Source organism: Nerophis lumbriciformis, linkage group LG33 (genome assembly GCF_033978685.3).
Source record: "Nerophis lumbriciformis linkage group LG33, RoL_Nlum_v2.1, whole genome shotgun sequence".
Classification (NCBI taxonomy): Eukaryota; Metazoa; Chordata; class Actinopteri; order Syngnathiformes; family Syngnathidae; genus Nerophis; species Nerophis lumbriciformis.
Window position 1 is genome coordinate 21624153 of NC_084580.2, and position 25278 is coordinate 21649430.

Genomic DNA, 25278 nt, shown 5'->3' on the forward strand with positions numbered 1-25278 from the left:
CTTGACCTGTATTTCCTTTGGAACAAAAACAAACAAAAAAAATACAAATATCCTGAAACCATACTTACCAACCCTCCCGAATTTTCCGGGAGACTCCCGAAATTCAGCGCCTCTCCCCAAAACCTCCCGGGACAAATATTCTCCCGAATATCTCCCGATTTTCAGCCAATTTTCATGCAAACCTGAGTGAGGACGACAACCTTTTTTCATGACAAGAGGACAACAGGGTGACAAGAACTAAATCATACAGACTAGAGATAAATTGTATTATTATGTTTATTTTACCTTAAAATAAATATATTTATTAATTTAAAAAAACAAAAAACTAAATACATTTTTACTATATTTTGCTAAAAACATCAAAATTAATTGTATTTTTATTTGTATTTTTTTGTGACTCCTTATTACATCCAGCCATAGAATTTTACATTAAAATAAACATATTTGAAAAAATTGATTTTAAATGATCATAATGATTCATTTAAAATGACCATATTTAATTATTAAAATAATTGCTTGTTTATCAACAGCTTTAGCATTTTATTCATTACATTTTGAAACTCTCAGAAGCCAAGTTATGTTATAATCCTTAATATTTATTTATGCAAGTTTGAAGTATCAATTATCTAAACACAGTTTTGTTTGCATATTTTCAGGATGTAGATATATATAAATATATATATATATACATACATATATATCTATATATATATCTATATATATATTTTTTTATTATTAATATTTTTTATTTTATATATATATATATATATATATATATATATATATATATATATATATATATATATATATATATATATATATATATATATATATATGTATGTATGTATGTATGAAATACTTGACTTGGTGAATTCTAGCTGTAAATATACTCCTCCCCTCTTAAGCACGCCCCCAACCACGCCCCGCCCCACCCCCGACCACGCCCCCAACCCCCACCTCCCGAAATCGGAGGTCTCAAGGTTGGCAAGTATGCCTGAAACTTACCATTCAGCCAAGGACAAAAGAAATATATTTTTTTAATTTCCAAAATGTACTCTTTTAAATACAAAACCCAAAACCAGTGAAGTTGGCACGTTGTGTAAATGGTAAATAAAAACAAAATACAATAATTTGCAAATCCTTTTCAACCTATATTCAACTGACTGGCTGCAAAGACAAGATATTTCATGTTCGAACTGGTTAACTTTGTTATTTTTCAAATATTAGCTCATTTGGAATTTGATGTCGTCAACATGTTTCAAAAAAGCTGGCACAAGTGGCAAAAAAGAGTTGAGGAATGCTCATCAAACACTTCTTTGGAACATCCCACAGGTGAACAGGCTAATTGGGAACAGGTGGGTGCCATGATTAGGTATAAAAGCAGCTTCCATGAAATGCTCAGTCATTCACAAACAAGGATGGTGCAAGGGTCACTACTTTGTCAACAAATGCCTGATTAAATTGTTTAAGAACAACATTTCTCAACAAGCTTTTGCAAGGAATTTATGGATTTCACCATCTAAGGTCCGTAATATCATCAAAAGGTTCAGAGAACCTGGAGAAATCACTGCACGTAACATTGAATGCCGGACCTTGGATCCCTCAAAAACTGACAAAAGTGTGTAAAGGATATCACCACTTGGGCTCAGGAACACTTCAGAAAACCACTGTTAATAACTACAGTTTGTCCCTACATTTGTAAGTGCAAGTAAAAGTCTACTATGCAAAGCGAAAGCTATTTATCAACAACACCCAGAAACGCCGCCGGCTTCGCTGAGCCCAAGCTCTGCTAAGACGGACTGATGCAAAGTGGAAAAGTGTTGTGTGGTCTGACAAGTCCACATTTCAAATTGTTTTTGGAAACTGTGGCCGTCGTGTCCTCTGTACCAAAGAGGAAAAGAACCATCCAGATTGTTATAGGCGCAACGTTCAAAAGCTAACATCCGTGATGGTATGGGGGTGTATTAGTACCCAAGACATGGGTAACTTACACATCTGTGAAGGTGCCATTAATGCTGAAAGGTACATACAGGTTTTGGAGCAACATATGTTGCCATCCAAGCAACGTTATTATGGACGCCCCTGCTTATTTCAGCAAGACAATGCCAAGCCACGTGTTACAACAGCGTGGCTTCGTAGTAAAAGAGTGTGGGTACTAGACTGGCCTGCCTGTAAGAATTCCACGTGAAAACCTTTAAAAATTGGTCTCCTCAGTTCCCAAACGTTTATTGAGTGTTGTTAAAAGGAAAGGCCATGTAACACAGTGGTAAAAATGCCCCTTTGACAACTTTTTTGCAACATGTTGCTGCCATTAAATTCCAGGTTAATGATTTGCAAAACAAAATTAGGTTTCTCAGTTCCAACATGAAATATCTTGTCTTTGCCGTCTATTCAATTAAATATAAATGGAAAAAGATTAGCAAATCATCGTATTTTGTTTTTATTTAGGAATTACACAACGTGCCAACTTCACTGGTTTTGTGTTTTGTAATAATAATATGCTTCCTGAAGTGGTCCAGAAGATGTTTCAGATGTGAACCAGCACATACAGTCGCCATCAAAAGTTGACATACACATGTAAAGAACATCATGTCATGGAGTTTCCAGTCATTTCTACAACTCTTATTTGTTTGTGATGTAGTGATTGGAGCACATACTTGTTGCTCACAAAAAACATTCATGAAGTTTGCTTCTTTTATGAATTTATTATGGCTCTACTGAAAATGTGCTGGGTCAAAAGTATACGTACAGCAATGTTAATATTTGCTTACATGTCCCTTGGCAAGTTTACCTGCAATAAGGCGCTTTTAGTAGTGTCGGAGGCAGATATTTACATATATCCGAATTTAAGTGTTACTTCTTTTATTTCATAATCATATTACAAAACAGCTAGTGTTTTTCTTCCAATTGTGGTCTTTTGGTTGTCTGCAAATACCGTGTGCTTAACCTTGAGTGAGGAATGTAAGAAAGAGAGATACTCCTTTCTCTTATCTAGCCTTATGTCCAGGTGCGGAGGACAATGGGCATGTGTTTTGGGCTGGAGGGACATGACTGCGAGGGTGGGAGGGAGAGAGACTTAAGAGGGGAAAGGGTTTTTCAAGGGGGGGGGCAGACCATCTTAGCGGCGCGATTGAATGTTCTATGCTGGACTGGTCTCAATATATTTACAAAGCTTTGCAAATATATTACAAAATACCTATTCTGTCTCTGGTGGTTTTTCTACTCAGCTTTAAGTGTCGTAAAGAGCTTGGGAGCGACTTGTGACTTGAATTCCCTGGGAGGAACAACTGGTCCAAACGCAACAGTAGCCATCCACAAGCTTCTGCTTGAATTTTTGACCACTCCTCTTGACAAAATTGGTGCGGTTCAGCTAAATGTGTTGGTTTTCTGACATGGACTTGTTTCTCTAGCATTGTCCACACGTTTAAGTCGGGACTTTGGGAAGGCCATTCTAAAACCTTAATTCCAGCCTGATTTAGCCATTCCTTGACCACTTTTGACGTGTGTTTGGGGTCATTGTCCTGTTGGAACACCCAACTGCGCCCAAGACCCAACCTCCTGGCTGATGATTTTAGCTTGTCCTGAAGAATTTGGAGGTAATCCTCCTTTTTTCATTGTCCCATTTACTCTCTGTAAAGCACCAGTTCAATTGGCACCAAACAGGCCCAGAGCATAATACTACCACCACCATGCTTGGCGGTATGCATGGTGTTCCTGGGATTAAAGGAGTCACCTTTTCTCCTCCAAACATATTGCTGGGTATTGTGGCCAAACAGCTACGTTTTAGTTTCATCTGACATCACATGGACAAAGATAAGACCTTCTGGAGGAAAGTTCTGTGGTCAGATGAAACACAAATTTAGCTGTTTGGCCACAATACCCAGCAATATGTTTGGAGGAGAGAAGGTGAGGCCTTTAATCCCAGGAACACCATACCTACTGTATAGCATGGTGGTGGTAGTATTATGCTCTGGGCCTGTTTTGCTGCCAATGGAACTGGTGCTTTACAGAGAGTAAATGGGACTGTTACGGCTACTCTTGTGTTCAAAAAGGTTAGAAAAAATAAAAATTGCAGAGTAGTCCTGAGGAGGAGGTCTATGACTCACTGAATTCCTTAATAAGCACTCGCGGAGATATTTCTAGATTCTAAATGATTATAATTTATTTTCACAAACAAAAAATATTCCCCGTGGTTGACTTTAATTCTCATCAAAATAACTTATTTAGCGGTAAATAAACTGTTTGACTCCTTCAACATGACAGACAGACAAAAGGAGCACTCAGCTGTCCTGTCTTCTTAATCATAGCAGGAGGAAGTGGCTCACCAGGAGGAGCGTGAGCAGCTGAAAACAATCAGTCAATCATAATTTGTCATGTCTGTGTAATCATGTTTTGTTTTAGTCATGTTTTGTTTAGTTATTGGACTCTTTAGTTTCTGGCTTTTCACTCCCTTGTCTTGTTTCCATGATTACCCATTAGTTTCACCTGTTCCACGTTTGGACTCATTGTACACTCTTGTTTGTCACCATAGCAACCCATTCGTTTTCACCTGTCACGTCACGCACCTGTTTCACGTTTTGAGTCACGCACCTGTTTTCGTTAATCATGTCTGTAGTATTTAAGTTCATTGTTTTCAGTTTGTCTTGCTGGTGACATCCCTGCATTTATGCTTCTGCACACTCTCCACACCCTTATGACCCTTGCTGCTCTTTTTTCATGCCGGTTCCATGCCAAGTAAGTTTTTGTTTATTAAGCCACAGTTAGTGTTTTTTGTTGTTCATAGTTTCTGCCTTTGTGCAAGTATTTGTTTTCATAACCAAGTCGTTTTCTCCGCCACTGTGCGCACTTTTCGTTTGTACTTTTTTTTGTAGTTATAGTGTTTAAATAAATAATATATTCACCTTCACGCCACATCTGGTCCAATTCACTTGCACCTCGGGAGAACAAACCAAGCCATAGTCCAAGTCATGACATAATTCATCTAAAACATCCAATAATTCATCAACATCATCATTGGCATTATTTGATTTCATTGTCATAACAATTAATTAATAAATAATATAGATAGGCTCCAACATCCCGGCCCCTAATTGTGGGCTTCAGCAAAACAATTACATCAATAATAATATTCAAAGGAGCCATAATAGAACAATCCAATCCAAACAATTATGTTCTTCAAATTCTAAATTAATTGAGTTACTGGAGTTACTAGTTAAGTGTCATCAAAGTCTATAGTCATATCAGACTATCTGAAGCGGTCATGGAGGCTGGAGAAGCGAAGCCCCCCTCAGTCCATCAAGCTGCTTCCATTAGCAGGCAGAGCTTATCTATTGGTCGTTGAGCCGTGTTGGTCTTGGTTTGAACCAAAACACTTCTCACAAAGCCTTTGGCATCTGGAAATGTCTTTACGATACGGCCCATAATCCATGAGGTTCTTTAAGTCCAGCACTATTTGCCCCTGCCTCATCACTGTCACAATCCTGGGCTGGTCTTCTATGCTGTCGGACTTGAGTGGACTGCTTGGTCCAGCCCTGGTTTTGCTTTCACGTACATCTTCACACCTCTGGGCTTGAGCGCTGTCTTTGGGCCCCGTTAGTGGCGCTGGTTATGTGTTTCCTTGTTCCATACTACCGACCACGCAGTCTGATAGTTTATACATCAATGATGAAATCTTAACATTGCAACACATGCCAATTTAGCTTACTAAAGTGCAATTTTAAATTTCGCGCGAAATATCCTGCTGAAAACGTCTCGGTATGATGACGTCAGCGCGTGACGTCACGGATTGTAGAGGACATTTTGGGACAGCATGGTGGCCAGCTATTAAATTGTCTGTTTCATCGCAAAATTCCACAGTATTCTGGACATCTGTGTTGGTGAATCTTTTGCAATTTGTTCAATGAACAATGGAGACAGCAAAGAAGAAAGCTGTAGGTGGGAAGCGGTGTATTGCGGCCGACTGCAGCAACACAAACACGGCCGGTGTTTCATTGTTTACATTCCCGGAAGATGACAGTCAAGCTTTACCATTGGCCTGTGGAGAACTGGGACAACAGAGACTCTTACCAGGAGGACTTTGAGTTGGATGCGCAGACGCGGTACCGTGAGTACGCTTCCAAACATTTGATCGCTTGCCCGTACGTGCGTGCCGCTATGTGCATGTCACGTACGTAACTTTGGGGACTTTGGGGAAATATATGTGCTGTATGAACTTTGGGGAGGTGAACGGTACTTTGGGCTGTGGGATTGAGTGTGTTGTGCAGGTGTTTGAGTTGTATTGGCGGGTTATATGGACGGGAGGGGGGAGGTGTTTGTTATGCGGGATTAATTTGTGGCATATTAAATATAAGCCTGGTTGTGTTGTGGCTAATAGAGTATATATATGTCTTGTGTTTATTTACTGTTTTAGTCATTCCCAGCTGAATATCAGGTCCCACCCGCCTCTCACAGCATCTTCCCTATCTAAAACGCTCCCACTGCCCTCTAGTCCGTCACTCTCACTTTCCTCATCCACGAATCTTTCATCCTCGCTCAAATTAATGGGGAAATCGTCGCTTTCTCGGTCCGAATCGCTCTCGCTGCTGGTGGCCATGATTGTAAACAATGTGCAGATGTGAGGAGCTCCACAACCTGTGACGTCACGCGCATATCGTCTGCTACTTCCGGTACAGGCAAGGCTTTTTTTTATCAGCGACCAAAAGTTGCGAACTTTATCGTCGATGTTCTCTACTAAATCCTTTCAGCAAAAATATGGCAATATCGCAAAATGATCAAGTATGACACATAGAATGGACCTGCTATCCCCGTTTAAATAAGAAAATCGCATTTCAGTAGGCCTTTAAATACTTCAAAGTTGATGAGCACTCCTTGTCATGACTTGGTCCTGGGGTTTAGTTTTTCTCGAAGGCAACGGAAAGTCGGCTCGGGCAAAACGGGAAGGAAGGTACATTTTTATTTAAACACTATAAATACAAAACAAGGAAGTAAACAAAAGGCGCGCACAATGGCGGAGAACAAACTATGAAACCAAACACTTGCACAAAGGCAAAAACTATGAAACAAAAAACACTAACTGTGGCAATAATAAACAAAACTTACTTGGCATGGACAAAAAGGAGCAGCGTGAACGATGGACATGAAAAAAGAGTCAGAAATGTGCAAAGCATAAATGTGGAGATGTCACCAGAAAGACAAACTGAAAAACAATGAACTTAAATACTACAGACATGATTAACGAAAACAGGTGCGTGTCTCAAAACGTGAAACAGGTGCGTGACGTGACAGGTGAAAACTAATGGGTTGCTATGGTGACAAACAAGAGTGCACAATGAGTCCAAACGCGGAACAGGTGAAACTAATGGGGTAATCATGGAAACAAGACAAGGGAGTGAAAAGCCAGAAACTAAAAAGTCCAATAACTAAACAAAACATGACTAAGACAAAACATGATTACACAGACATGACACTCCTCAACTTTCTCAGTCTTTTTTGCCACTTGTGCCAGTTTTTTTGAAACATGTCGGCATCAAATTCTAAATGAGCTAATATTTGCAAAAAAATAATGTTTTCCAGTTCGAACGTTAAGTATCTCGTCTTTGTAGTCTATTCAATTAAATATAAGTTGAAAAGGATTAGCAAATCATTGTATTTTGTTTTTATTTACCATTTACACAACGTGCCAACTTCACTGGTTTTTGGTTTGGTAGATTACCGTCAGTTTCAAGTTATACAGTCTAAGACAAGCCTCAGAGGTAACAAGTTTACAGTTTAGTGTTTGAAACAGCCCAACAAAACAGTCAGTTCAGGAGAAAAATGTTATCTTGAGGACAATACACCGTGAAACAATTCAAGTTAAACACATTACCGAGTCTGTGACAACTGATGTCAGGATTCTACCAAGAAGGTAAGCACATCCGGGACACTATTTTTGTAGCATAAATGCCACAGAAGTGTCATCAGTAAAGACACCATGTCAAGAGTGTCAAACGTACCCAAGGACTTCCCGGTTGTTGACTTTTGAGGGCAAGCATGGGAATGTAAGAGCCTATCACTGGTCAGCGGAACAGGGACTTAATACTATAAAAACCATGCATGAGCCCAATATATAAATGGTGAACAAACATTATGAAAGGGTTTTTGCTTTCTAGGAAACATGACTACAAAGCTGTTGAATGAAATTTTCCAAATGAAGAAAAAACAAAAAACTGGAAAGCCGGCCATAGTAATGATGAACAATCAATATGAAGGTGGGTTTGCGGTTCTAGGTCACATGACTAAAGCTGCTGACGATGGAAATGTTATCTATGAGCCATCGACAAGTACTTTATTGACGGTCCCTTAATGGAAAGCACTTGTCTGCACGAGCTGACAGACGGGCATGAGTTTTCAATGCCGGGGACAAAAAGTCAGTCTGGCTGGATGTTGACAACTTGAAACTAACTTCATCACGGCTCGGCACTTGGCGATCACTCCAGCAGCACTGAGAGCGGGCTCAGCCAAACTACCTCCAGGTAATGTTTCAATTGTCAGAGCCAACAGAGAAATTGACTGACAAAAAAACGCATAAGTTAATTAAGGCCCCACTTTTCCAAAAATGTACTAGCTTGATGCGAATAATAATAATAATATTGCCTGACACTCCAAACTTGTTTTCTGAAATTGATATTGTTTTGGGGAGGTTAAAAAATAAAATAAAACACAAAAAATGTTTAAAACAAAATAATGGGAGTTTTTGTTTTATCCACAAATGTAAGTTTGTCAAAACAAAACCATCCTTCCACAAACAATTCAGCCATTTTCTCTCACTTTTATATCGCATAAAGGTCTGGGGACATACATGTAAAACAATCACAACACAATCATCATATTACAAAAGAGAGTGATGAAGATAATTAATACAATTGATTATAGAGACCCAACAAATGATTCATAAAGTCACACATTTTAAAATGGTATAAAAGACAACTGTTCAAATGATGTATAAAGTAAATAATATGCTTCCTGAAGTGGTCCAGATGTGAACCAGTACATATGTATATCATATAAAGGTGCTAATCTATGGCATCATTAACAATTACAGATAAAAACATGTCACACTTCCATTATCCAAACACCTAAAAAAAAAAAAAATATTATGAATAAAGTCTAAAATTGTATTATGAATATATATACACACGAAAAATGCTTATTTTATGTAAAATATGTCTTGTAGTTTACTCTCACCTGTTATTAAAAGTACACTATGTTGCATATTAATGCATGTACTTGACTGAAAAAAGCACTAATATGAAATATCTACTCTATAAATGTAGAAGCATATTAAAAAGATTGTTACACAAACAACAATGTCACACATGTTATATGTGCTGATGTTGTTAGAAAGTCCAAATTAAAGTCTTGACAGTTTATTTCAAATCCTGCAGTTTCATTTGCTGCTGCTGTTCTCACCAGCACACTTGTGTTTCTTACACTGGTACTTATGAGAGAATCTTTCACCACACACACCGCAACTCAACACTTTCTCTCCTGCGTGTTTGGATTGTTCATCAGTGTGTGTTCTCATGTGTACTTTCAAATGTTGACTTTGTACAAAATCTTTACTACAGATTGAACAGATATAGGGTTTTTCGCCAGTGTGTATTCTCATGTGTCTTTTCAAATGGTGACTTTGTACAAAACCTTTACTACAGATTGAACAGATAAAAGGTTTTACTCCAGTGTGTATTCTTCTGTGATTATCCACACCTGACCGTTGTGCAAAACCTATACCACAGATTGAACAGATAAAAGGTTTTTCTCCAGTATGTACTCTCATGTGAGATTTCAAACTCTGACTTTTTACAAAACATTTACCACATTCTGAGCAACAAAAAGGTTTTTCTCCACTGTGTGTTCTCAAGTGTAATTTCATACCCTGACTTGTTACAAAACATTTACCGCATTCTGAGCAAGAAAAAGGTTTTTCACCAGTGTGTGTTCTCATGTGTACTTTCAAACTGTGACTTCTTACAAAACATTTACGACATTCTGAGCAAGAAAAAGGTTTTTCTCCAGTGTGTGTTCTCGTGTGTAATTTCAAACTCTGACTTGCCACAAAACATTTCCCACACTCTGAGCAAGAAAAAGGTTTTTCTTTAGTGTGTGTTCTCATGTGTAATTTCAAACTCTGATTTTTTGCAAAACATTTACCACATTCTGAGCAAGAAAAAGGTTTTTCTCCGGTGTGTGTTCTCATGTGTACTTTCACACTCTTACTTGTTACAAAACATTTACCACATTCTAAACAAGAAAAGGGTTTTTCTCCAGTGTGTGTTCGTATGTGTGACTTCAAACTCTGACTTGTTACAAAACATTTACCACATTCTGAGCAACAAAAAGGTTTTTCACCAGTGTGTGTTCTTATGTGACTTTTCAAATGGTGCCTTAGTGCAAAACCTTTACTGCAGATTGAACAGATAAAAGGTTTTACTCCAGTGTGTGTTCTCATGTGTTTTTCCATACATGAACTTTGAGCAAAACCTTTACCACAGATTGAACAGATAAAAGGTTTTTCTCCAGTGTGTGTTCTCATGTGTCTATAAAGACCACTACTGCAGTTGAAGGTTTTGTCACAGTGAGAACATTTCAAGCGAGTGTGACGTGTCTTATCATCTTTAGAGTCTTCATCATCAGTGTCAGGAGAGTGTGACGTTGTGTCCTCACTATCTGATAGTGGAGCTAAGAGCTTGTCTGCTTGTGATCCTCCACAGTGGTCTCCATCAGCTTCTGTTGTCATGTGTTGTGTTGAGCTGCTGCTTGGAGGCTCCGCCTCTCTCTTCTCCTCACTTTCACCTTTGACCTCATCGTCTTCACCCTTCACAGGGACACCAGTCACTGGGAACTCCTCCAAACATTTAGGCTGACTGATGCTGTGTTCCTCCTCTTCCTCTTTAAAGTAGGGGGTCAGTGGGTCCTCCTCTTCTTCTTTAATGTGAGGGGTCAGTGGGTTCTCCTGCTCCTTAAAGTGAGGGGTCAGTGGGTCCTCCTCTTCATTTTTGATGCGTAAGATCAGTGGGTCCTCCGCTTGCCCTTTCTTGTGAAGGGTCAGTTTAAAACTATGGGTCCGTGGCATCTCGTCTTCCTCTTTAATGTGGGGGGAATGTGGTTCCTCCTTTTGGTCACGAGGTAGAGTTTCTTCATCAAGGTCTGCGGCACAGGAGAAAACAAAAAAATCTTTACAAAAATCCAGCTTTGCTCAGTCACACCAACATATTCCCCTCACAGCAGTCAGGGTACTTCCAGCTGACACATGAAGAAGACCTTCAGGGGAATGCCTTCCCAGGCCAACGTCCAATCCACCTTATTCATATAAAAACATCCTAAAAGTCATTCCTGCAAACCTTAATGGTAGACGCCATACGTGAAAGTGTGCTGTTCTCCCTCTGAATAAGTCATACACACACAGGAAATAATGTACCACATGCCAGCCTCCACGCAGTAGTACTAGTGATGAGCTCCCCCTGCTGGTGGACAATAATTACTGTCATTATCACATTCATCTTTAGAGACATGTCTGCTCTAAAAAGGCATGCGCACAGTCAACATGTTGGCCAAAAAAGATGACATCTGTTTTGCTTTCATTTATATAGTGTCGCCGCAGTTAAATTAGGAAGAAGTAATCACTTCCTGTCAATGAGAAAGGACGCAAAAGAAAAAGGATCCCGCTTCTGCTACCGGAGTTTTTGTTAAGTCTGAAGATTTTGACCGCTGATTTGTGATCACAGCCACAGGAGAGTCACTTGGCATCTTCAATCTGATTTTGGTCAGTTGAGAGGCACTGATACGCTGAGTATCAGTGCCTCTCAACTGACCAAAATCAGATCGAAGATGCCTCAAGCCAACGGTGCCTTGCCGCAATTCAGAGCGGTTGCCTAGCAACCAAAAGCTACGGCGAGTTTACAGCTGTTTTAAAGTGATTCCGACGTCGCAGAGTGATATAAGTTGACAGGCTGACACCTCAAATTGATCTCTGAACGGCGCAAGGTACGAAATTGTTGAAAAAAAAAGTTAAAGGGGAACATTATCACAATTTCTGAATTGTTAAAACCATTCAAAATCAGTTCCCAGTGGCTTATTATATTTTTCGAAGTTTTTTTCAAAATTTTACCCATCACGCAATATCCCTAAAAAAAAGCTTCAAAGTGCCTGATTTTGACCATCGTTATAAACACCCGTCCATTTTCCTGTGACGTCACATAGTGAAGCCAACACAAACAAACATGGCGGAAAGAACAGCAAGCTAAAGCGACATTAGCTCGGATTCAAACTCGGATTTCAGCGGCTTAAGCGATTCAACAGATTACGCATGTATTGAAACGGATGGTTGTAGTGTGGAGGCAGGTAGCGAAAACGAAATTGAAGAAGAAACTGAAGCTATTGAGCCATATCGGTTTGAACCGTATGCAAGCGAAACCGACGAAAACGACACGACAGCCAGTGACACGGGAGAAAGCGAGGACGAATTCGGCGATCGCCTTCCAACCAACGATTGGTATGTGTTTGTTTGGAATTAAAGGAAACTAACAACTATGAACTAGGTTTACAGCATATGAAATACATTTGGCAACAACATGCACTTTTGAGAGTGCAGACAGCCCAATTTTCATCAATTAATATATTCTGTAGACATACCCTCATCCGCGCTCTTTTCCTGAAAGCTGATCTGTCCAGTTTTGGAGTTGATGTCAGCAGGCCAGGGAAGCTAGGGTCGATATTCTTCTCTTGATCATCTTCGGGACGGTGTGAGCCAAGACATCCAGGGGGTTTAGCTCGCTCGTCTGCGGGAACAAACTGCCGCCATTGCTCGCCGTGCTACCGAGGACCTTTGTCCCTGAATTGCTCACACACTCCGGCAGATTCAATGGGGGTCTGGCGGCAGATTTCTTTGAGTTTATCGTTGGAAATGCATCTGCTTTGAGTGTCGCAGGATATCCACACATTCTTGCCATCTCTGTCGTAGCATAGCTTTCGTCGGTAAAGTGTGCGGAACAAACGTCCAATTTCTTGCTACTTTCGCATCTTTGGGCCACTGGTGCAACTTGAATCCGTCCCTGTTTGTGTTGTTACACACCGACGAGGCATGATGTCTCCAAGGTACGGAAAACAGTCGAAAAAACGGAAAATATCAGAGCTGTTTTGACTCGGTGTTTGAGAAAATGGCGGATTGCTTCCCGATGCGACGTTACGTTGTGGCGTCATCGCTCCGAGAGCGAATAATAGAAAGGCGTTTAACTCGCCAAAATTCACCCATTTAGAGTTCCGAAATCGGTTAAAAAATATATGGTCTTTTTCCCGCAACATCAAGGTATATATTGACGCTTACATAGGTCTGGTGATAATGTTCCCCTTTAAAGCTCAGATTACAAAAATTCAGTATACAAAAATTCAGTTTTTAAAAATATAGTGTTTTAAAACTCAGTGTATACAAATTCTGAGTTTAAAATTTAGTGGCTAAAAATTAAATGTATAAAAAATATTATTTTTTATATTTGGTGTATAAAAACAGTGTTTAAAAAAAATCAGTTTATAAATATTCAGTGCTGAAAAATTCAGTGTATAAAAATGTATTGTAAACATTCTTTTTAACTTAGTGTATAAAAAAAGAGTGTTTAAAAAATTGGTTTAAATTTCAGTGTATAAAAATTCAGTGCTTGAAAAAATGTTGTGTTTTAAAACTCAGATTACAAAAATCCAGTGTACAAAAATTCAGTTTTTTTAAAATGTACTGTTTTAAGATTCCGTGTATAAAATTTCTTTTTTTTTTTCTAAATTTGGTGTATAAAAAAACAGTGCTTAAAAAAATATGTGTTTTGAAATTCAGTGTACAAATATTCAGTGTTTGAAAAGATTTACTGTTTTAAAACTCCAGTGTACAAAAATTCTGTTTTTAAAAATTTAGTGTTGTAAAACTCAGTGTATACAAATTTTGATTTGAAAATTTAGTGGGTAAAAATTCAATGTATAAAAAATATATTTTTTAAATTTGGTGTATAAAAACAGTGTTTAAAAAAACAAAACAGTCTATAAATATTTAGTGCTGAAAAATGTATGTCACGTGACATCAAACCTGACACCTCATTGTTTTTGCGAGCCTATCTGCTCTTTCATTCCCAGTATTCCCACATGAGCAGGTACACATACAAATACTACTTCTATTCCTTCGCTCATCATTCTGGAGTGGATAAATACAATTTCATACAATATTCCCTGATGACGCTGAGCATTTCCTGACTCAATATTTGTAAGAGTTGAAACAGAATCACTACGTATTAATATCTTCCTGCATCCACTTTCTTCAGCCCATTCCAGTGCCAGTAATATGGCAAACAGTTCAGCTGCACACACACTAATATCATCTGATGTTCTCTTGCAACACCCAAACTGCTGATCCGGTACCGATATTGCTGACCCGGTCTTATTCTCTGGGTCCTTGGATCCATCCGTAAATATCTGAGTCCAGTGATTATATTTGGTTTCAACCAGGTTATAAAACTCACCAACCATATCTGCATTCCTCTTTCTTTGTTTACTTGACAGTAATTCAAGGTCCACTATTCCTTTTCCAAATAGCCATAGAGGATGAGTTGGCCACACTACAGTCTCTCTAAGTATAATATCAATATAAGGTCGATACAGCGGTTTGATCAATATTTTGTATTATATATATTTGGTTGATTTTGTTTTGGTTTACACATTCAGGAAATAAGGAATACTTTAAGGGCATAAACCAAATGATTTAATTCAGAGCCATATTTAAATATTCAATGGATATTCTAACACCACCATGCTGTGTTTTTGTCTGATTATGACTGCGAACGAAAATTTTATCATTCAATGATCCTGAAAAAGACCGATACTGCCCCTGTAACTATTTGGTACTGGATCGATACCTAAATTTGTAGTATCAGCCAAAACTAAAGTACCGAACAACAAAACAAGTGGTTATTACATTTTAACAAAACAGAAGAATAAGTGATTATTACATTTTAACAGAAGTGTAGATAGAAACACGTTACATTAGAAAGTTCCTAAATAAAAATATTGTTATGGAATTATTGAGACATTTCTAGGATCTATTTACGATTTATACGAGATTTTGATAGAATTTAATACATTCTAAGGCCGGCGTAGCTCGGTTGGTAGGGCGGCCGTGCCAGCAACTCGACGGTTCCAGGTTCGATCCTAGTCACTTGCGGTGTGTCCTTGGGCAAAGTACTTTACCCACCTGCTCCCAGTGCCACCCACACTGGTTTAAATGTGACTTAGATCATGGGTTTCTCTATGTAAAGCACTCTGAGACATTAGAGAAAAGCGCTAAATTAAATATACTTCACTTAAAGGAAAACCGCACGTTTTTTCTTTTTTATGCATTTTAAATAGTAAATAAATGCAATCAAAAGTCTGCTTACACTAGAGGCTATTAGAGTCGCACTATTCTGCCTACAAATAACTTAAAAAACATCCGAGCCCCTCCATTAAGGTTTTATGTACATACAGTAAGTATATATGTCATTTAGTAACAGGCACATGTTTAAAAAGATGTAATAATTACATATATTTGCTCATTAGCGCATTCATTTCATAAACGCATCACAACGTTCCCTTCTTCTTTTTTTTTAACATCGCCGAATATTACACACTGCAGACTTCCTGAGAGCCAATAAACATAATAAAACATCACTTACTGTACATGGCCTGCTGTCACTATGACGCAGACTGCTAGAATCTTGTTATATTCCCATTTAGATGACGAATGACTCATAGTCGTTGCACGGAATAGGGGGGTGAAGCTATAAGTCTTTTTGTGTCGTTCGCCATTGCCGGGTCTAAATTGGCTGTCAAACGGTAACAACTTGTCAGAGCACGTCCTCATCCTTCTACTATCCAGGTGAGAGGCACGATTCATGATCTGGAATAATCTTTCACCAGCACCGAGGCGAGGAAGTAGCTCACCAGCCGGTGATGTCAACATAGACACACAAGCTATAAATAGTTTGTCTGCGTTAGTGTCAGAATAATTATATCTAAGTTATCACAATACTTGGTGTTGAAATGAGTTCCTGGCAAGAAGACAAAAGCTGTCTTTGAACCTACCAAGAAGAAGGCTTGTAACACTCCACTGTGTAAGGGGGGAAGCAACATGAAGGTGTTTCTGTTTCTTTCATGTATTGTAATCAACAGAAAGATATTGTTTTAACCAAAAGAACTACAAAGCGGAGAGAAGGCAGGATCTGCCCAAGTTCCAGACAACCTCTTTTTTGAACTCTTTTACGACCCCGTCCCTTTGGAAGCAGCTGTTGCCATGTGGTCAGGGAAGGTCCAAATAAAAGGAGGAGGCGTGCAATCTTTTGGCAGAGCGTAATGACACTGTACAAGGGTACAGATGTACACGTTTCTCCTCACTGAACCACATTGAATTCTGTCTGTTTGATTCTTTGCTTCTTGTCCTGTTTAATAGATGTCATCAGTGTTTGAACCTGACAGTCAGCGCTTATAATAACAATATCACTAATACTTGGTTGGTATTCAAGCCACGAAATGCAAATGGAGTATTGTTGGCGCTTTTTGGATGGTTATAGAGGACCTCCCATTCGCTCCATTGCCAGTGGACTTTTATTTACATTGAGTTAAAATATGATTTTTTTTTAATATATCCATCGTCATGTCTGTTATAATGATTGAGAATGATAGAAAAAATCCTCCCAAAAAGTGCAGTTTCCTCTAAATTCCAATTCAATTCCAAATTCTAAAGTCCATGAGCATGAACTGATAAAGCCTACTTGGATGAGAGGACAAACGTCTTCTAAGACAAAGTGAACAGTCCAGTTGTGATGGATTGAATGCCCTGAGAATAAAATGATATGTGCTTACTTGGACTGTGATGAAGCTGTGAGGACTCAGGTGGTTTGTCTTCATGCTTTTCAGTCTTCACAGAGACAACAGTCAGTGGAAACTTGCTGAGATCAGCCTCCTCCTGCCCTAGAAGACACTCTTCCTCCTGAGTGATCCAACATTCCTCCTCTTCCTCTTTAATGTGGGGGGGCTGCTGGACGTCTGTTGGGTAAATAAGTAATTACGATTAAGAGAGAATAGAAATAGTTTTTGACTGACACTGTTAACACAATGACATTGTGTTCTTTCGTGTGTTGTGTTAAAAGTGTGTAGCTTAACAACCAATAAAAACATGGGAAATACCTTATTTTTTCCTAAAATTAATTCATAAGTGGTACAGTGAGTACAAAAATAGACTTGGAAATTGGATGGGGGGCAATTTGAAAAGTTTTTATAAGTACGAGGCAGCATTGATTGAGGCATTCTTAACTTTACACTCACTGATGTAAAGTGTGTAAATATTTTATTCTGTATACGGTCTATGACACCTAAACTTTATCTAAATGGAAAATGGTAAATGGGTTATACCTGTATAGTGCTTTTCTACATTCAAGGTTGTCAAGTTCAAACACTGATGACATCTATTAATCAGACAAGAAGCAAGGAATCATGCAGAGACAGAGTTCAATTTAGCTCATTTGGAGAACGCATGTCCCTGCACACTTAGTCACAGTCTCGCCCTACGCTCTAAGGTTCAGCTCCCGCGTCCCTCTTTTTATTCAGAGTTCCATAGTCAACATCACTGAGGCCGCCTCTAAAAGGAGCGGTCACATATATTATGCAAAGCAGGTCCAGGAAGCACAGTACGTGACAGAATGGGCTGGGGGCCTTGTGATTTCGCCTTGTCCCCGCTTCGTCTGCGTGTTGTCATCTTATCTTCGTTGAGGTCCTTGAAGTCTCTGCTTCGTCTGTGTGTTGTCATCTTATCTTCGTTGAGGTCCTTGAAGTCCTTGGCTGTTAGCGGGCTAAAACAAAGATAACATCTGTGGCTAAGGCCACCCCTCAGACAAGAAGTTTTGTCCTTGCATAGATTAGAAAAGTCTAACTTGAGCACAATAACTAATAACTAAAGCAACGGACTTTAAGCATACTAAAGTTAGTGTGATAATATATACATAATTATTCTAACAAAGGTACTCAAAGCACTTTGACACTATTTCCACATTCACCCATTCACACACTGATGGCGGGAGCTGCTATGCAAGGCGCTAACCACGACCCATCAGGAGCAAATGTGAAGTGTCTTGCTCAAGGACACAACGGACGTGACTCGGTTGGTAGAAGCTGGGGCTCGGACCAGGAACCTTCAGGTTGCTGGCACGGCCACTCTCCCAATCGCGCCACGCCGTTCAAGTTTATCTCTAAACTTAACCATAATATTTTAATGACATAGTCATTACAATAACTTCGATATAATGGAAATAAAAAATCTTAAGTCCAAAATCACTTAAAACATTTTTGTCATCATGCAAAATTCTTTTTTGTGGTCATTTTGTTACCAAAACATGTTTTATTATGTGGTGTTTTATGGAGTACCTCCATCAACAATTCCTCTTTAGGAATTGGAGATAATCTAGGACACGCTGACGGAAAGTCAGTCAGCTTTATGTTCTTTTAATACGTGCATATTATAAATAAATACATAAATATTTAATAAATTGACTACTTTGGTTATTGTAAATAATTGTTTACTTTACTTATTGATGCATGTAAGTCAGAATGAGGAAGTGAAATGATTAGATTTGATTACAGCATAAAATGTATTTGGTGACTGTGTGAGTTTTGTGTAAACATGTTGATACAGGTTTACATCTTCTTAGGGACTGGAACACAGATACTTGCAAGTACACAGGTTTTGGGGTCAATTCCTAACCTCAGAAAAGTATATAACTTCACAGTCAAAGTGGGTGACAATATTACAACAAACAAAAATGAGATTACCTATTTCGGCTGCATCGTAGATGCTAATCCGTCCAGTGAAAAAATTACTACTAAAGTAGTCAAAGACTCAACCGACGAATTCTGTTCTTACATAGTAAGATCGCCCCGTTGGTGGGTAGAAATACACTTAAGACTCGAACGTAAGCGCTCATTTAACCCTACTTTTTGACTAAGGAGTTCATGTTTGGTACCGTGACGCCTTAAAAGCCCTGAAAAACAAACTCCAGACAGCCCAAAACAAAATGATTGGGCTTCTACTCAACCGTCCATCTCGGCTTCGACTTACCACCAACCATTTCCTCAAGGTGGGGAGGCTCTTGGTAGCCGACAGAGTACATCTTCTTGCAGTTGGTCTGGTGTACAAGATACACCATACCACCAAAATACCCATTCACCTGTCTAGATACTTCCAAAACATATTCACCATTATAACACCAGAGGTAGTTGTACAAATCACATTCAACCCAGATTTCACTCCAAAAAAGGTTCTAATTTGTTTGCCTGCTATACCACCAAAATGTGGAACTCCCTATCAATAGTCATGAAGGAGTGTAAATCCCTTACTTCCTTCAAAATCGCTTTGAAAAGACATTACAGGTTGCGGCTACTCGTAACTGGGAATAGACTAAACTTTTGCTTTTAAAAAAAATACATTTTCTTGCAGTACTTTGGTCTTTAAAGGGGAACATTATCACAATTTCAGAAGGGTTAAAACCATTAAAAATCAGTTCCCAGTGGCTTATTTTATTTTTCAAAGTTTTTTTTCTAAATTTTACCCAGCAATCCGCCATTTTCTCAAACACATTACAAACACAGAGTCAAATCAGCTCTGTTATTTTCCGTTTTTCCGACTGTTTTCCGTACCTTGGAGACATCATGCCTCGTCGGTGTGTTGTCGGAGGGTGTAACAACACGAACAGGGACGGAGTCAAGTTGCACCAGTGGCCCAAAGATGCGAAAGTGGCAAGAAATTGGACGTTTGTTCCGCACACTTTACCGACGAAAGCTATGCTACGGCAGAGATGGCAAGAATGTGTGGATATCCTGCGACACTCAAAGCAGATGCATTTCCGACTGGACAGATCAGCTTTCAGGAAAAGAGAGCGGATGAGGGTATGTCTTCAGAATATATTAATTGATGAAAACTGGGCTGTCTGCACTCTCAAAGTGCATGTTGTTGCCAAATGTATTTCATATGCTGTAAACCTAGTTCATAGTTGTTAGTTTCCTTTAATGCCAAACAAACACATACCAATCGTTGGTTAGAAGGCGATCGTCGAATTCGTCCTTGCTTTCTCCCGTGTCGCTGGCTGTCGTGTCGTTTTCGCTTGCATACGGTTCAAACCGATATGGCTCAATAGCTTCAGTTTCTTCTTCAATTTCGTTTTCGCTACCTGCCTCCACACTACAACCATCCGTTTCAATACATGCGTAATCTGTTGAATCGCTTAAGCCGCTGAAATCCGAGTCTGAATCCGAGCTAATGTCGCTATACCTTGCTGTTCTTTCCGCCATGTTTGTTTGTGTTGGCATCACTATGTGACATCACAGGAAAATGGACGGGTGTATATAACGATGGTTAAAATCAGGCACTTTGAAGCTTTTTTTAGGGATATTGCGTGATGGGTAAAATTTTGAAAAAAAAATCGAAAAATAAAATAAGCCACTGGGAACTGATTTTTAATGGTTTTAACCATTCTGAAATTGTGATAATGTTCCCCTTTAAATCAAAGCATCTTCCTATTGACCATATATTGAAGAGAAGTGTTCATAATTAAATATAAAGTTAGTAAAGATGTGAGAGTAAGAAGTCAACAAACCTGTTCTGTGTAACACAACTTGATGTTTCTTGAAAACAGCGTCCAGGAGTTGATGTTGTCGCTCCTTCTCCTCTTTTGTTGGACAAAGTTCCTCCTCATACTTTGCTATCGTCCTTTCGCACATTTTCCCACAATCACAACACTTTACACTCACATTTGATCTCTACTTAGCGATGTGTTGATAACGTCCGCGTCTCTTTGTTAGCAGCTAACAAGCTAAACTAACTAGCACGCTAAGCTAAGCTAGCACAAGACTTGATAAAGTGCGCTCAGACTAATGTATCCGGATACAAACAATGACTAACAATGTTTCATATACTACACGACATATATGCGTACATGTATGCACTAAATACAAATAGAGAAACAATAATGGCCACGTTTAGGCCTTTTCCGTCAAACGCCATTTTGCTTTGTCATCGTTCTTCCTTCTTCTTCTTCTTCTTTTGTTTTTATGGCGGTTGGCAAGCAACCTTGTGGTGTGCATTACCGCCACCTACTGTAATGGAGTGTGGATCGAGGTGGATCCCTACTCTATATTCTTTTATTTAACCCAGTATTTTTTAAATATGTGCATATTGCTTTATAACCTATGTGTTCTGAGTGCATTCCTAATATATCTTCCACTGCTAACCTAATATTCTCTTTCGCTAACTTACTTTCCAGTATTTCCCTTTCTCTATTATATTTCCTACAATGTATTAAAACATGTCCTACACTTTCTAGCTGCTGGCAAGAATCACACAGTCCTGTAGTATGTTTCCCTATCAATTTTAATGAACTATTTAGATATGTATGTCCTAATCTCATTCTAGTAATAATGTCTTCTTCCTTCCTATTTCTATTGCCTCCTCTCATTACACCTACTCTCCTCTGGACTTTGTAATACTCTCTACCTGTTGTTTCCTTATTCCAATTATCCTGCCACTTTTTATTGTGTTCCATCTTAATGATGTTCTTCACTTCCTCTTTACTGTGCTTAATCTCCATGTTTACTTCTGTTTTAGTAGTTGCTTGTTTTGCGTACTTATCCGCTAATTCGTTCCCCTCAACTCCTACATGAGCAGGAACCCAAAGAAATGTTACCACACCTCCCGCTTTATTTATTCTGTAATTTGCCTGAACTATTTCATCAACTAAATCTTGTCTTGTTTCTGATGCTATGTTTTTTATGCTCATCAATGCACTACTGGAGTCTGAGCACACGACTGCTTTTCTTGCTTTATTTTCTTCTATCCAATGAATTGCCATATAAATTGCTACCAATTCTCCCGTAAAAACAGATAACTTATCACTAATTCTTTTATTTAATACTATGTTTCCTTGTGGGATAACAGCTGCTGCTCCTACCTTATTATTTATAGTTTTTGATGCATCTGTGTACACCATGATGTTGTCTAAAAACGTTTTCTCAATCCATTGTTCTATCTGGTAACTATTTAAATTTCTATTCTTTAGTAATTGCATGTTTACATTTGGGTTTTCATACATCCACGGTGGTATTGCAGGGATTGGTACTGTAGGGCTAACTTTAATATTATCAATTTGAGCTTTATTACATATGTCTCCTATTATCCACCCGAAACTATTCATTTTTTTCTTCTCTTTTTCTTGGCAGTTTAATAACACTTGATGGGTTGGATGTCCTTGCTTGGATCCTTTTAAGTTTGCCCAATAAACTGCTGACAATTGATCTCTCCTCATATCTAAAGGTTTTTCATTCATCTCTACTTGTAATGCTGCAACTGGGGTTGATTTTGTAGCTCCACAACATAACCTTAAAGCCTGTGATTGGATCCTGTCTATTTTCCCAAGTAATGTTTTTGAAGCAGATTGATAAATGATGCATCCATAATCAATAACAGATCGAATTAAAGTCATATATATTGCTTTCAATGTCTGCCTATCAGCCCCCCAATCTTTACCCCTCAAAGCCCTCATTATATTTAACACCTTTTTACTTTTCTCCACTATTTTGCTGATGTGGGTTGACCAGTTAATATTTTTATCAAACCATATACCCAAATATTTAAATACTTGTACCTCTTCTATATTTTCTCCATAGAGTTTAATTTGGAGCTTGTTTTGTACTTTCCTCTTTGTAAAATTTATGACTTTTGTCTTTCCAACAGAGAATCTTAAACCCCAAGCCGTTCCCCATTCTTCAACATTATTTACCGCTTTTTGAATCTTCTTTTCTATATAATTAGTATTTCTACCTCTCTTCCACATCACACCATCATCAGCAAACAGTGCCACATCCACTAACCCTTCTACTTCACTAAAAACTTCATTTATCATTATTGAAAATAATACTGGACTTATTATACTTCCTTGCGGGGTCCCATTTTCCACTTCATATACTCTGCTGTATTCATTCTCTATTTTTACTAATATTTTTCTACTTGTTAAGAAGTCTTTTATCCATCTATACATTTTCCCTCTAATCCCAATTTTATTTAGTTTTATCAGCAACCCCTGTTTCCACAACATATCATAAGCTTTCTCTATATCAAAAAATACTGCAATAATACTTTCTTTATTTATTTGTCCCTTTCTAATTTCCTCTTCCAGCTGCACTGCTGGGTCGTTTGTGTTTCTTGCTTTGCGAAATCCACTTTGGTAGTTTTTTATTATTTCTTTTGACTCTAAATAATATACTAGTCTTTCATTAATCATTTTTTCCATTACTTTGCCCAAATTTGAGGTCAATGCTATCGGCCTATAATTACCTGCCTCTTCTGGATCTTTCCCTGGTTTGCATATTGGAATTATTACAGCTTCTTTCCATTCCGCTGGTAATTTTCCTTCTTCATATATCCTATTATATAATTCCAAGACCACTTCTTTGCCAATACTACTTAAATTCTTGATCATCTGATAACTCACCTGGTCTTTTCCTGGTGTTGTATTTTTAACCTTTTTCAATATTCGAACCATTTCATTCAAAGAAAATTTCATATCTATAGTGTTGGTTACTCTATTATCGTTGTCTTCCATCATTTCCCCAATATTTAAACTAATTGTTTCTTCTCTCTTTTGTATTTCTACATTTCTCAAATTATCATTACTGTGCACTTTAACAAATGTTTTTGCTAAAAGTTCTGCTTTTTCTTTATTTTCTACCACACACCGTGTCCCATCTTTCATCACATGATTTTTATGTTCATTTCTGATCCCTGACATTTTCTTGATCATTCCCCACACTTGGCCTAAAGGAGTATTTCTATTTAATGATTCACAAAACTTTCTCCAGTAGTGTTTTCTTGTCTTTTTAATAACGTACCTTACTTTAGCTTGGTGCCTTTTATATTGGATCATATCTTGGAAATTATGTGTTCTTCTCAATATTCTAAATGCTCTATTCCGTTCTTTTATTGCGTCTGTGCACGCTTGTGTCCACCACGGCACTATCTTCCTTCTTTTCCCTATACTACTCCTTGGTATACTCTTTTTGGCTGCTTCCATTATGCACTTTGTAATATCTGTATTCAGTTGTTCAATATCTTGATTTATATCCACTTCCTTTAATGTCATGTCGGTACTTTCCCTATATTGTCCCCAGTCACCGTGATTATACTTCCATCTTCCTTCTATTTTAGTGCTTTCTGTCCTTTGATTTATGTTTATGTGAATGAATATTGGGTAGTGATCACTTCCTATAGTGCTGTCTTTATTTACTTCCCACTCTACCTTTCCTGCTAACCCTTGTGACACTAGTGTTAAATCTATTGCTGTTTCTTTACCCGTAACTACATCTAACCTTGTTCCCGATCCATCATTCACACACACCAGTTCTTTTTCCTCCAAAAATGCTTCCAATGTTTCCCCATTCCAGTCATCCCTTTCACCCCACATTGTGCTATGTGCATTAAAGTCACCACACCAAATGATATTGCCACTCCAGTGCTCGACTATTGTTTCTAGTTGATGATTTTGTAATTTCTTGCACGGATTATAGAAGTTTAGCACTTTATATCTTTCTTTATTATTCCATACTTCTACCCCTACTATTTCTAGTTCTTGTTTTTCTTTTAATATTGTATATTGCATGTCTTCTTTAATAAATATGGCACATCCTCCTCCTTGCCCATCATTCCTATCTTTACGTATTGTTATGTAACCTTTTATTATAAAGCTCAATTTTGGCTTCAGCCAGGTTTCTTGAATACATAGTATATGTGGTTTATTTTTCAAATTATTAATATAACCCTTTAGTTCCTGTCCGTTTGCTATTAAACTTCTGGCATTCCACTGAACAATTAACATGGCGTTGGATTGTGGTAACATGACTCGGTCTCGTCTACTCTCTGTAGTTCACCTTGTACCTGTTCCCAAGATAGTTCTTTTAAATTTAAGAACTTTGCTGCTGCTTTGACAATTATTTTGATCTTCTCAGTTTTATTTCTTGCCTGTTCTGTGCAGTTTATTACATATGCCAGGAACACAACTAGCTTGTCCATGGAAAGTCCTGTATTTGCTGCCTCTTGTTTTTTATTACTTGTACTATTGTCACATGTGTCTTGTTCTGATCTATTCTCACTTCTATCTTGTTCTGCACTTTCTTTATTTCTTACTTTAACTGCCT

General features: G+C 38.2%; 4 protein-coding genes across 4 annotated transcripts in view; 1 reads left to right on the plus strand and 3 right to left on the minus strand.

The window, feature by feature from the left end:
- LOC133575749 (uncharacterized) overlaps nucleotides 1-21113 on the minus strand; it is a 314457-nt gene extending 293344 nt beyond the window's left edge. The window contains exon 1 of the mRNA XM_061928563.1: nucleotides 20691-21113. Within this exon, the coding sequence (XP_061784547.1) occupies nucleotides 20691-20814 (124 nt within the window). The 5' untranslated portion in view covers nucleotides 20815-21113. The remainder of the gene's footprint in view (nucleotides 1-20690) is intronic.
- LOC133575685 (uncharacterized) overlaps nucleotides 1-25278 on the minus strand; it is a 462851-nt gene that overhangs the window by 257813 nt on the left and 179760 nt on the right. The gene's annotated exons all lie outside the window — the stretch shown is intronic.
- Nucleotides 1-25278, plus strand: part of LOC133575760 (uncharacterized) — a 551361-nt gene that overhangs the window by 115039 nt on the left and 411044 nt on the right. The window lies entirely within an intron of this gene.
- On the minus strand, nucleotides 8634-17101 carry LOC133575738 (uncharacterized). The gene is made up of 2 exons (XM_061928548.2): nucleotides 16909-17101; nucleotides 8634-11184 (listed from the first exon to the last, which is right to left on the minus strand). Exon 2 carries the CDS (start codon nucleotides 11108-11110, stop codon nucleotides 9425-9427), a length of 1686 nt encoding a protein of 561 aa, XP_061784532.1. The 5' UTR covers nucleotides 11111-11184; nucleotides 16909-17101; the 3' UTR covers nucleotides 8634-9424.